Genomic DNA, 14100 nt, shown 5'->3' on the forward strand with positions numbered 1-14100 from the left:
TCCAGCTTGGTTTATTTTTCAGAATGGGAGCTGCCGATAATATTTATAAAGGACGAAGCACTTTTATGGAAGAACTGTCAGAGACCGCAGAGATATTAAAGCAAGCCAGTCCTCGGTCACTTGTCATTTTGGATGAGTTGGGAAGAGGCACTAGTACACATGATGGGATCGCCATTGCATACGCAACGCTGGAGTACATTATAAGAGACGTATGTTTTTGTGTTTTTTTTTACTGATTTTGTTCTATAAGATTTATTTCCTTCCATATTGATAATTAATACTAAGGCTGCTGTTGTGAATTAGACTTTTTTGGCTCCCTCTTGTGGTCATTAGTGATATTACTCTGGGATTGTCTTTCCCTAGTTTGGCACCCACCTGGGTCGTTAGTCCAGGGGTGTTGCTATATAAACTTCCTGAATTCTCAGTCTGGTGCCTGGCATCGTTGTAATCAGTCCTTTCTGTTTGCTCCTGTCTGCTGGTCCTGGTTCTTGCAAAATTAAGCTAAGTCCTGCTTCCTTGTTTTTTGGTTATTTGCATTGCTCTTATTTTTTGTCCAGCTTGTACTAAATGTGATTCCTGATTTTGCTGGAAGCTCTAGGGGGCTGGTATTCTCCCCCCGGCCGTTAGACGGTTTGGGGGTTCTTGAATACCCAGCGTGGAAATTTTGATAGGGTTTTTGCTGACCGTATAAGTCATCTTACTATATTCTGCTATTAGTCAGTGGGCCTCTCTTTGCTAAATACCTAGTTCATTCTTACGTTTGTCTTTTCTTCTTACCTCACCGTTATTATTTGTTGGGGGCTTGTATCCAACTTTTGGGGTCTTTTCTCTGGAGGCAAGAAAGGTCTATCTTTTCCCTTCTAGGGTTAGTTAGTTCTCCGGCTGGCGCGAGACGTCTAGAACCAACGTGGGCACGTTCCCCGGCTGCTGCTATTTGTGGTGCTAGGATTGGATATACGGTCAGCCCAGTTACCACTGCCCTATGAGCTGGTTTTTTGTGTTTGCAGACTTGGTATTTATTTCTGAGACCCTCTGCCATTGGGGTCATAACAGTATGCCAGGCCAACATTGAATGTTTAATGCATTGCAGAAGTGGGATAATAAGAAAGGAAATTCTGAGTTGTTTTTTTTTCCTCTCTTTCTTCCTCCCCTTTACCTCTGAGTGGCTTAAGCTTGCTGCAGACATGAATGTCCAGACTTTGATTACAAGTGTGGATCAGCTTGCTGCTCGTGTGCAGAGCATACAAGATTTTGTTACCAGTAGTCCAATGTCTGAACCTAAAATACCTATTCCTGAACTCTTCTCTGGAGACCGATTTAAAGGGCCACTGTCACCCCCCCCCCAGGCGTTATAAACTAAAAGAGCCACCTTGTGCAGCAGTAATGCTGCAGTCTAACAAGGTGGCTCTTTTAGTTTTTGATTAAGTTATTACCGCAATAAAACGTTTTAAAAATTGGCCAAACGTACCAGCGATTGTACCGGGAGGCGGTCCGAAGCGTCCTCTATGAATCTTCAAACTGCCGTCACTCTTCTCTTCAGGGCCGATGGTACCCGCCCCCTTCGCGTTGTTGCTTCAAATCCGGCGCCTGCGCTGTGCGTGCCTGCCTGGGGCCTGCGCAGTCTTCTTTGGCCGTCATCACTCACACGCAGGGTGCCTGACTGCGTCTGTGCGGGCAGTGCGGCCGCCCTGTTACTGAATCCCCGCCCCGCACTGTGTTATTCATTATGCACACTGCGGGGCTGGCATTCCTGGGCATGCGCACTGCACTGCGCTGTTCAGGCCCTCCCCCATCTCAGACGTTCTCCCTTGTCTGACGTTCCCCCTGCTCCCCCGCCTTCCGGCATTATTTTCGGCTGCCAGATTCCAAAATCTGGTGAGGATTAGTGTATATGGCGGCAAGCTGCTGTGTGCTTTGTCTCTCTCTATGTGTTTGTATGTTTTAATGCAAATGCATATTTACACCAGCAGCAATGAAAATTTGGTACTTGTGTGGGTGGCCATAAATTACAAAGCACTGATGATCAATACTGTTTTTTGGGGGAGCATTATAGGTTTACATTGCGTTCGGGCAATACGTTTTGCGAATATAGCTAGCGTATTGCACCAGCGCAATGTCTTTAGCGGGATTGCTTTTGCCGATCCCGCTATCGCAGATCCACAATCTGCGCTAGCGAGGAACGGAGCTGGGACGCTGAAAGCAGCATCTGAGGTCCGACTGAAAATAACGGCACATCGCAAGGGCGTGCCTAAAAAATGGCATGCGCTAGCGATGCGATCCAGATCCTAAACACATTGCCGTCAATGGGTGCGCTAACGGACCCGTTGCATGGCGTAACTTGCGACAATCACGCCATGCAGCGTACTCCTTTAGCGTTAACCCATTAACGCTTAGTGAACCTATTCGTAACGCACTGAACATCACTAAAGGAGGAGGGGTCTGCATTATACCACATCAAAGAACAATAAACGTTGAGGGGTGACCATTATTACACCGTACTGCAGATCAATGCACGGTCAGGGGTCTGCATTATTATACCGCACTGATCATCAATAAACGGTGAGGGGGGATCATTATTATTCCGCACTATAGATCTATAAACGGTCATGGTGGAGCATTGAGTGGAGCACTTAAATACGTGGCACTGAAATACGTTGCACTGAAATACGTGGCACTGAAATACGTGGCACGTGGCACTGAAATACGTGGCACTGAAATACGTGACACGTGGCACTGAAATACGTGGCACTGAAATACGTGGCACTGAAATACGTGGCACTGAAATACGTGGCACGTGGCACTGACGTGGCACGTGGCACTCAGTGCAACGTATTTCAGTGCCACGTATTTCAGTGCCACGTATTTCAGTGCCACGTGCCACGTATTTCAGTGCCACGTGTCACGTATTTCAGTGCCACGTATTTCATTGCCACGTGCCACGTATTTCAGTGCCACGTATTTCAGTGCCACGTATTTCAGTGCCACGTGTCACGTATTTCAGTTCAACGTATTTCAGTGCCACGTGCCACGTATTTCAGTGCCACGTGCCACGTATTTCAGTGCAACGTATTTCAGTGCCACGTGTCACGTATTTCAGTGCCACGTATTTCAGTGCCACGTATTTCATTGCCATGTGCCACGTATTTCAGTGCCACGTATTTCAGTTCCACGTGCCACGTATTTCAGTGCCACGTATTTCAGTGCCACGTATTTCAGTGCCACGTATTTCAGTGCCACGTGTCACGTATTTCAGTGCCACGTATTTCAGTGCCACGTGTCACGTATTTCATTGCCACGTGCCACGTATTTCAGTGCCACGTATTTCAGTGCCACGTATTTCAGTGCCACGTGTCACGTATTTCAGTGCCACGTATTTCAGTGCCACGTGTCACGTATTTCAGTGCAACGTATTTCAGTGCCACGTGTCACGTATTTCAGTGCCACGTATTTCAGTGCCACGTATTTCATTGCCACGTGCCACGTATTTCAGTGCCACGTATTTCAGTTCCACGTGCCACGTATTTCAGTGCCACGTATTTCAGTGCCACGTGCCACGTATTTCAGTGCCACGTATTTCAGTGCCACGTGTCACGTATTTCAGTGCCACGTATTTCAGTGCCACGTGCCACGTATTTCAGTGCCACGTATTTCAGTGCCACGTATTTCAGTGCCACGTGTCACGTATTTCAGTGCCACGTATTTCAGTGCCACGTGTCACGTATTTCAGTGCCACGTATTTCAGTTCAACGTATTTCAGTGCCACGTGCCACGTACCACGTATTTCAGTGCAACGTATTTCAGTGCCACGTGTCACGTATTTCAGTGCAACGTATTTCAGTGCCACGTATTTCAGTTCAACGTATTTCAGTGCCACGTACCACGTATTTCAGTGCAACGTATTTCAGTGCCACGTATTTCAGTGCAACGTATTTCAGTGCCACGTATTTAAGTGCTCCACTCAATGCTCCACCATGACCGTTTATAGATCTATAGTGCGGAATAATAATGATCCCCCCTCACCGTTTATTGATGATCAGTGCGGTATAATAATGCAGACCCCTGACCGTGCATTGATCTGCAGTACGGTGTAATAATGGTCACCCCTCAACGTTTATTGTTCTTTGATGTGGTATAATGCAGACCCCTCCTCCTTTAGTGATGTTCAGTGCGTTACGAATAGGTTCACTAAGCGTTAATGGGTTAACGCTAAAGGAGTACGCTGCATGGCGTGATTGTCGCAAGTTACGCCATGCAACGGGTCCGTTAGCGCACCCATTGACGGCAATGTGTTTAGGATCTGGATCGCATCGCTAGCGCATGCCATTTTTTAGGCACGCCCTTGCGATGTGCCGTTATTTTCAGTCGGACCTCAGATGCTGCTTTCAGCGTCCCAGCTCCGTTCCTCGCTAGCGCAGATTGTGGATCTGCGATAGCGGGATCGGCAAAAGCAATCCCGCTAAAGACATTGCGCTGGTGCAATACGCTAGCTATATTCGCAAAACGTATTGCCCGAACGCAATGTAAACCTATAATGCTCCCCCAAAAAACAGTATTGATCATCAGTGCTTTGTAATTTATGGCCACCCACACAAGTACCAAATTTTCATTGCTGCTGGTGTAAATATGCATTTGCATTAAAACATACAAACACATAGAGAGAGACAAAGCACACAGCAGCTTGCCGCCATATACACTAATCCTCACCAGATTTTGGAATCTGGCAGCCGAAAATAATGCCGGAAGGCGGGGGAGCAGGGGGAACGTCAGACAAGGGAGAACGTCCGAGATGGGGGAGGGCCTGAACAGCGCAGTGCAGTGCGCATGCCCAGGAATGCCAGCCCCGCAGTGTGCATAATGAATAACACAGTGCGGGGCGGGGATTCAGTAACAGGGCGGCCGCACTGCCCGCACAGACGCAGTCAGGCACCCTGCGTGTGAGTGATGACGGCCAAAGAAGACTGCGCAGGCCCCAGGCAGGCACGCACAGCGCAGGCGCCGGATTTGAAGCAACAACGCGAAGGGGGCGGGTACCATCGGCCCTGAAGAGAAGAGTGACGGCAGTTTGAAGATTCATAGAGGACGCTTCGGACCGCCTCCCGGTACAATCGCTGGTACGTTTGGCCAATTTTTAAAACGTTTTATTGCGGTAATAACTTAATCAAAAACTAAAAGAGCCACCTTGTTAGACTGCAGCATTACTGCTGCACAAGGTGGCTCTTTTAGTTTATAACGCCTGGGGGGGGGGTGACAGTGGCCCTTTAAGTTTAGGAATTTCAGGAATAATTGTAAATTGTTTCTATCTCTGAGACCCAGTTTGTCTGGAGACTCAGCTCAGCAAGTTAAAATTGTTATCTCTTTCTTGCGGGGCGACCCTCAGGATTGGGCTTTCTCGCTTGCGCCAGGAGATCCGGCATTGGCGAATATTGATGCGTTTTTTCTGGCGCTCGGATTTCTTTACGAGGAACCCAATCTTGAAATTCAGGCAGAAAAAGCCTTGCTGGCTATTTCTCAGGGCCAGGATGAAGCTGAAGTGTATTGCCAAAAATTTCGGAAATGGTCCGTGCTTACTCAGTGGAATGAGTGTGCTCTGGCCGCAAATTTCAGAAATGGCCTTTCTGAAGCCATTAAGAATGTGATGGTGGGTTTCTCCATTCCTACAAGTCTGAATGATTCCATGGCGCTGGCTATTCAAATTGATCGGCGTTTGCGGGAGCGCAAAACTGCTAATCCTCTGGTGGTGTTGTCTGAACAAACACCTGATTTAATGCAATGTGATAGAATTCAGACTAGAAATGAACGGAAAAATCATAGACGTCAGAATGGGTTGTGTTTTTACTGTGGTGATTCTACACATGTTATATCAGCATGCTCTGAACGCCTGACAAGGGTTGTTAGCCCTGTCGCCATTGGTAATTTGCAACCTAAATTTATTTTGTCTGTGACTTTAATTTGCTCATTGTCTTCCTACCCTGTTATGGCGTTTGTGGATTCAGGTGCTGCCCTGAGTCTTATGGATCTGTCATTTGCTAAGCGCTGTGGTTTTGTTCTTGAGCCATTGGTAAATCCTATCCCTCTTAGAGGTATTGATGCTACGCCATTGGCGGAAAATAAACCGCAGTTTTGGACACAGGTAACCATGTGCATGACTCCTGAACATCGGGAGGTGATTCGTTTTCTTGTTCTGCATAAAATGTATGATTTGGTCGTTTTGGGTCTGCCATGGTTACAGACCCATAATCCAGTCTTGGATTGGAAGGCAATGTCTGTGTCAAGTTGGGGCTGTCAGGGAATTCATGGTGATTCCCCACCGGTGTCTATTACTTCCTCTACTCCTTCGGAAGTTCCTGAGTATTTGTCTGATTATCAGGATGTATTCAGCGAGTCCAGGTCCAGTGCTCTTCCTCCTCATAGGGACTGTGACTGCGCTATACAGGTCCTTCTCAAAAAATTAGCATATAGTGTTAAATTTCATTATTTACCATAATGTAATGATTACAATTAAACTTTCATATATTATAGATTCATTATCCACCAACTGAAATTTGTCAGGTCTTTTATTGTTTTAATATTGATGATTTTGGCATACAACTCCTGATAACCCAAAAAACCTGTCTCAATAAATTAGCATATTTCACCCGGCCAATCAAATAAAAGTGTTTTTTAATAACAAACAAAAAAACCATCAAATAATAATGTTCAGTTATGCACTCAATACTTGGTCGGGAATCCTTTGGCAGAAATGACTGCTTCAATGCGGCGTGGCATGGAGGCAATCAGCCTGTGACACTGCTGAGATGTTATGGAGGCCCAGGATGCTTCAATAGCGGCCTTAAGCTCATCCAGAGTGTTGGGTCTTGCGTCTCTCAACTTTCTCTTCACAATATCCCACAGATTCTCTATGGGGTTCAGGTCAGGAGAGTTGGCAGGCCAATTGAGCACAGTAATACCATGGTCAGTATACCATTTACCAGTGGTTTTGGCACTGTGAGCAGGTGCCAGGTCGTGCTGAAAAATGAAATCTTCATCTCCATAAAGCATTTCAGCCGATGGAAGCATGAAGTGCTCCAAAATCTCCTGATAGCTAGCTGCATTGACCCTGCCCTTGATGAAACACAGTGGACCAACACCAGCAGCTGACATGGCACCCCACACCATCACTGACTGTGGGTACTTGACACTGGACTTCAGGCATTTTGGCATTTCCTTCTCCCCAGTCTTCCTCCAGACTCTGGCACCTTGATTTCCGAATGACATGCAAAATTTGCTTTCATCAGAAAAAAGTACTTGGGACCACTTAGCAACAGTCCAGTGCTGCTTCTCTGTAGCCCAGGTCAGGCGCTTCTGCCGCTGTTTATGGTTCAAAAGTGGCTTTACCTGGGGAATGCGGCACCTGTAGCCCATTTCCTGCACACGCCTGTGCACGGTGGCTCTGGATGTTTCCACACCAGACTCAGTCCACTGCTTCCTCAGGTTCCCCAAGGTCTGGAATCGGTCCTTCTCCACAATCTTCCTCAGGGTCCGGTCACCTCTTCTCGTTGTACAGCGTTTTCTGCCACATTGTTTCCTTCCAACAGACTTACCATTGAGGTGCCTTGATACAGCACTCTGGGAACAGCCTATTTGTTGAGAAATTTCTTTCTGGGTCTTACCCTCTTGCTTGAGGGTGTCAATGATGGCCTTCTTGACATCTGTCAGGTCGCTAGTCTTACCCATGATGGGGGTTTTGAGTAATGAACCATGCAGGGAGTTTTTAAAAGCCTCAGGTATCTTTTGCATGTGTTTAGAGTTAATTAGTTGATTCATAAGATTAGGGTAATAGGTCGTTTAGAGAACCTTTTCTTGATATGCTAATTTATTGAGACAGGTTTTTTGGGTTATCAGGAGTTGTATGCCAAAATCATCAGTATTAAAACAATAAAAGACCTGACAAATTTCAGTTGGTGGATAATGAATCTATAATATATGAAAGTTTAATTGTAATCATTACATTATGGTAAATAATGAAATTTAACACTATATGCTAATTTTTTGAGAAGGACCTGTAGATTTGATTCCAGGTTGTAAATTTCCTAAGGGAAGATTATTTAATCTGTCTGTACCTGAGCATACCGCAATGCGTTCGTATATCAAGGAATCTCTGGAGAAGGGGCATATCCGTCCATCCTCTTCCCCTCTTGGTGCGGGATTCTTTTTTGTGGCCAAGAAGGACGGATCTTTGAGACCTTGTATTGACTATCGGCTTCTGAATAAAATCACTGTTAAATTTCAGTATCCTTTGCCTCTGTTGTCGGACTTGTTTGCCCAGATTAAAGGTGCCAAGTGGTTCACCAAGATAGATCTTCGTCGTGCGTACAACCTTGTGCGCATTAAGCAAGGAGATGAATGGAAAACTGCATTTAATACGCCCGAAGGTCATTTTGAGTACTTGGTGATGCCTTTTTGGGCTCTCTAATGCTCCTTCAGTGTTTCAGTCCTTTATGCATGATATTTTCCGGAAGTATCTGGATAGATTTATGATTGTTTATCTGGATGATATTCTGGTTTTTTCTGATGATTGGGACTCGCATGTAGAGCAGGTCAGGATGGTGTTTCAGGTTTTGCGTGAGAATGCTTTGTTTGTTAAGGGCTCAAAGTGTCTCTTTGGAGTACAGAAGGTTCCCTTTTTGGGTTTTATTTTTTCCCCTTCTGCGGTGGAGATGGACCCAGTCAAGGTCCGAGCTATTCATGATTGGACTCAACCCACGTCAGTTAAGAGTCTTCAGAAGTTCTTGGGTTTTGCTAACTTCTACCGTCGTTTTATCGCTAATTTTTCTAGCGTCGTTAAACCTTTGACGGATATGACCAAGAAAGGTTCTGATGTTGCTAACTGGGCTCCTGCAGCCGTAGAAGCTTTCCAAGAGTTGAAGCGCCGGTTTACTTCGGCGCCTGTTTTGTGCCAGCCTGATGTCTCACTTCCCTTTCAGGTTGAAGTGGATACTTCTGAGATTGGGGCAGGGGCCGTTTTGTCGCAGAGAGGCCCTGGTTGCTCTGTAATGAGACCATGTGCTTTTTTCTCTAGGAAGTTTTCGCCTGCTGAGCGGAATTATGATGTTGGCAATCGGGAGTTGCTGGCCATGAAGTGGGCATTTGAGGAGTGGCGTCATTGGCTCGAGGGTGCTAAGCATCGTGTGGTGGTCTTGACTGATCACAAAAATCTGATGTATCTCGAGTCTGCTAAACGCCTGAATCCTAGACAGGCCCGTTGGTCATTGTTTTTCTCCTGTTTTGACTTTGTGGTCTCGTATTTACCAGGATCAAAGAATGTGAAGGCTGATGCTCTTTCAAGGAGCTTTGTGCCTGACTCTCCTGGAGTCGCAGAACCAGTTGGTATTCTTAAAGAGGGAGTAATCTTGTCAGCTATTTCTCCGGATTTGCAACGTGTGTTGCAGAGATTTCAGGCTGGTAGACCTGACTCTTGTCCACCTGACAGACTGTTTGTTCCTGATAAGTGGACCAGCAGAGTCATTTCCGAGTTTCATTCCTCGGTGTTGGCAGGGCATCCGGGAATTTTTGGCACCAGAGATTTGGTGGCTAGGTCCTTTTGGTGGCCTTCCTTGTCACGGGATGTGCGGTCATTTGTGCAGTCCTGTGGGACTTGTGCTCGAGCTAAGCCTTGCTGTTCTCGTGCCAGCGGGTTGCTCTTGCCCTTGCCTGTCCCGAAGAGGCCTTGGACACACATTTCCATGGATTTCATTTCAGATCTTCCGGTGTCTCAAGGAATGTCTGTCATCTGGGTGGTATGTGATCGCTTTTCCAAGATGGTCCATTTGGTATCTTTGCCTAAACTGCCTTCCTCTTCCGATTTGGTTCCTTTGTTCTTTCAGAATGTGGTTCGTTTACACGGCATTCCTGAGAATATCGTGTCTGACAGAGGATCCCAGTTTGTTTCCAGGTTCTGGCGATCCTTTTGTGCTAAGATGGGCATTGATTTGTCGTTTTCGTCTGCCTTTCATCCTCAGACTAATGGACAAACGGAGCGAACTAATCAGACCCTGGAGGCTTATTTGAGGTGTTTTGTTTCTGCAGATCAGGATGATTGGGTGACCTTCTTGCCGTTGGCTGAGTTTGCCCTTAATAATCGGGCTAGTTCCGCTACTTTGGTTTCGCCATTTTTCTGCAACTCTGGTTTCCATCCTCGTTTTTCCTCGGGACATGTGGAGCCTTCTGACTGTCCTGGGGTAGATTGTGTGGTGGATAGGTTGCAGCAGATTTGGAATCATGTGGTGGACAACTTAAAGTTGTCACAGGAGAAGGCTCAGCGTTTTGCCAACCGCCGCCGCGGTGTGGGTCCCCGACTTCGTGTTGGGGATTTGGTATGGCTGTCTTCTCGATTTGTTCCTATGAAGGTCTCCTCTCCTAAATTTAAGCCTCGCTTTATCGGTCCTTACAAGATATTGGAAATCCTTAATCCTGTGTCCTTTCGCTTGGATCTTCCGGTGTCGTTTGCCATTCACAATGTGTTCCATAGGTCTTTGTTGCGGCGGTACGTTGTACCTGTGGTTCCTTCTGTTGAGCCTCCTGCTCCGGTGTTGGTTGAGGGCGAGTTGGAGTACGTGGTGGAGAAGATCTTGGATTCTCGTCTCTCCAGGCGGAGGCTTCAGTATCTGGTCAAGTGGAAGGGCTATGGTCAGGAGGATAATTCCTGGGTGGTTGCCTCTGATGTGCATGCGGCCGATTTAGTTCGTGCCTTTCACGCTGCTCATCCTGATCGCCCTGGTGGTCTTGGTGAGGGTTCGGTGACCCCTCCTTAAAGGGGGGGTACTGTTGTGAATTAGACTTTTTTGGCTCCCTCTTGTGGTCATTAGTGATATTACTCTGGGATTGTCTTTCCCTAGTTTGGCACCCACCTGGGTCGTTAGTCCAGGGGTGTTGCTATATAAACTTCCTGAATTCTCAGTCTGGTGCCTGGCATCGTTGTAATCAGTCCTTTCTGTTTGCTCCTGTCTGCTGGTCCTGGTTCTTGCAAAATTAAGCTAAGTCCTGCTTCCTTGTTTTTTGGTTATTTGCATTGCTCTTATTTTTTGTCCAGCTTGTACTAAATGTGATTACTGATTTTGCTGGAAGCTCTAGGGGGCTGGTATTCTCCCCCCGGCCGTTAGACGGTTCGGGGGTTCTTGAATACCCAGCGTGGAAATTTTGATAGGGTTTTTGCTGACCGTATAAGTCATCTTACTATATTCTGCTATTTGTCAGTGCGCCTCTCTTTGCTAAATACCTAGTTCATTCTTACGTTTGTCTTTTCTTCTTACCTCACCGTTATTATTTGTTGGGGGCTTGTATCCAACTTTTGGGGTCTTTTCTCTGGAGGCAAGAAAGGTCTATCTTTTCCCTTCTAGGGTTAGTTAGTTCTCCGGCTGGCGCGAGACGTCTAGAACCAACGTGGGCACGTTCCCCGGCTGCTGCTATTTGTGGTGCTAGGATTGGATATACGGTCAGCCCAGTTACCACTGCCCTATGAGCTGGTTTTTTGTGTTTGCAGACTTGGTATTTATTTCTGAGACCCTCTGCCATTGGGGTCATAACAGGCTGCATTCACACTTCCTAGTTTCCTAGCTTCACGATCTGTGTACCGACTGAAAATTTTGGATTGGAAAACCAAAGAAATGAGTCAGAGCGTAAGTTGATATACAGTATGTGCAATGTGTAAGAGCATTTTCACACTATGGCTATTTCACCGAGAAAACCCATGGGGTAAAAAATATGGAGTACTTAATTAACATTGTTTTGATCTAAAAAGCGTAAAAGCCATCCCACCTTGGCAAGGTGTACCACGGGGTGGCCTGACCCAAAATCAATAGCCTTATACTGTATACTAGATGGTGGCCCAATTATAAAGCATCGGATATTCTACAATATGTATGTACGTCGCGCTGTGCGTGGGGGTTAAATTCCGCGCCGATACCGCTGATTGGTCGCGGCCAGCCGGGCGCGACCAATCAGCGAAGCGTGGTTGAAATCCTGCACCAATTCGCGGCCGGACTGCGTTTCGCTGATTGGTCGCGGTTGGCCGGGTACGACTAATCACCGAAGCGGTGTTTAAATCCCGCGGCAATATCGCTGATTGGTCACGGCCGGCCACGTGGTATATAGCACAGCGAAGTAATATATAGCAGCCACGTAGTATATAACACAGACAGCCACGTAGTATATAGCAGTCACATAGTATAGAGCAGCCACATAATATATAGCAGCCACGTAGTATATAGCACAGCCGCGTAGTATATAGCACAGCGATGTAGTATATAGCAGCCACGTAGTATAGAACACAGCCCACATAGTATATAGCAGCCAAGTAGTATATAACACAGCCACGTAGTATATAGCAGCCACGTAGTATATAGCAGCCACGTAGTATATAGCAGTCACGTAGTATAGAACACAGCCCACATAGTATATAGCAGCCAAGTAGTATATAGCAGCCACGTAGTATATAGCAGCCACGTAGTATATGACACAGCCCACGTAGTATATAACACAGGCCACGTAGTATATAGCACAGCCCACGTAGTATATAACTCAGCCCACTTAGTATACAGCAGTGTGGGCACCATATCCCTGTGGAAAAAAAGAATTAAAATAAAAAGTAGTTATATACTCACCCTCCGGCCTGCCGGCCGCAACCAATCAGCGACGCGAGATTTCCATTACAGACAGACAGACGGAAGTACCCCTTAGACGATTATATAGATAGATGCTTTTGAGGCTGTTGTGTTTAAATCAGAAGTTGGAGGATATGTGAATGCATCCTAAGTGAGAAAAAACAAATTACCCAGACTGAATGGCAGCGTATAAAGATCTTTTTAGTTTAGTGATTATGATCTCAAATCTGATACATACGGTATAGTAACATATGTCACCCCTAGACTCTCGTGTTGGGGGGGGGGGGGGGGGAAACAATCCAGCTCTGAAAAAAACGCAAAAAAGACCCCACTATCTGGCTGCTTATGTAGCTAATGTTTACTGTTTTTATTTTCACCACTTTGGGTTACATCAGGAGGGCCGAACCAATAGGCTAAAATAAATTTAGCTTAATATTAACATATTAATTACAATTAATATTAATATACATTAATAATATGTCACTTAATATTGAGTAGAATTTAGTATCCTGACTAGTGATGAGCTAGTGTACTCATTGCTCGGGTTTTCCCGAGCATGCTCGTGTGGTCTCCCGAGTATTTGTTAATGTACGGAGATTTAGTTTTCATCGCCACAGCTGAATGATTTACAGCTACTAGCCAGCTTGATTACACGTGGGGATTCCCTAGCAACCAGGCAACTCACACATGTACTCAGCCAGGCTAATAGCTGTCAACCATTCAGCTGCGGCGATGAAAACAAAATCTCTGAACACTAACAAATACTCGGAGACCACGTGAGCGTGCTCTGGAAAACCCGAGCAACAAGTACACTCGCTCATCACTAATTCTGACATCCCCCTATATACAGTGTGAGCACTCGCACATCCCTCCTATACACTGCATGAGCGCTCACACGTCCCTTATAAGCACCCAGACAAAGCCCCTATATACAGTATAAGCCCCCACAACACCCCCTATATGCAGTATAAGTCTCTACACAGCTCCCATACACAATATGAGCCCCCAAACATAGCTCCCTTATAGAATGATTCAAAACCGCACGCCCTATAAAATACCGTTTGAGCCCCCATACAGCACCCCTATATACAGTATGTGCCCCCACACAGCCCCTATCTACCATATGAGTCTACACATAGCCCACTATATTCAGTATAATCCCCCACACACAGCCTCCCTACATATAGCATGAGCCCCCTCCATATACACTATAATCCCACAAACCGCATTCTCTATATATATTATATGCCCCTATATACACTGAGCCCCCCTATATACAGTATATGCCCCTATATACAGCATGAGGACACACATAGCCTCACTATATACAGCATGAGACCACTCAGTCCCCTATATGCAGCATGAGCCCCCTCCATATACACTATGATCCCACACACAGAAACCTACATACAGCGTGAGCCCCATATACAGTTTGAGCCCACACACAGCACCCTTATATACA

General features: G+C 46.2%; 1 protein-coding gene across 1 annotated transcript in view; it reads left to right on the plus strand.

Moving 5' to 3' along the window:
* The window catches only part of MSH3 (mutS homolog 3), a 240166-nt gene that overhangs the window by 203288 nt on the left and 22778 nt on the right, over positions 1–14100 (plus strand). Inside the window, exon 21 of the mRNA XM_077288361.1 lies at positions 23–209. Coding sequence (XP_077144476.1) covers positions 23–209 — 187 coding nt within the window. The remainder of the gene's footprint in view (positions 1–22; positions 210–14100) is intronic.

This window comes from Ranitomeya variabilis, chromosome 1, assembly GCF_051348905.1.
Source record: "Ranitomeya variabilis isolate aRanVar5 chromosome 1, aRanVar5.hap1, whole genome shotgun sequence".
Taxonomy (NCBI): Eukaryota; Metazoa; Chordata; class Amphibia; order Anura; family Dendrobatidae; genus Ranitomeya; species Ranitomeya variabilis.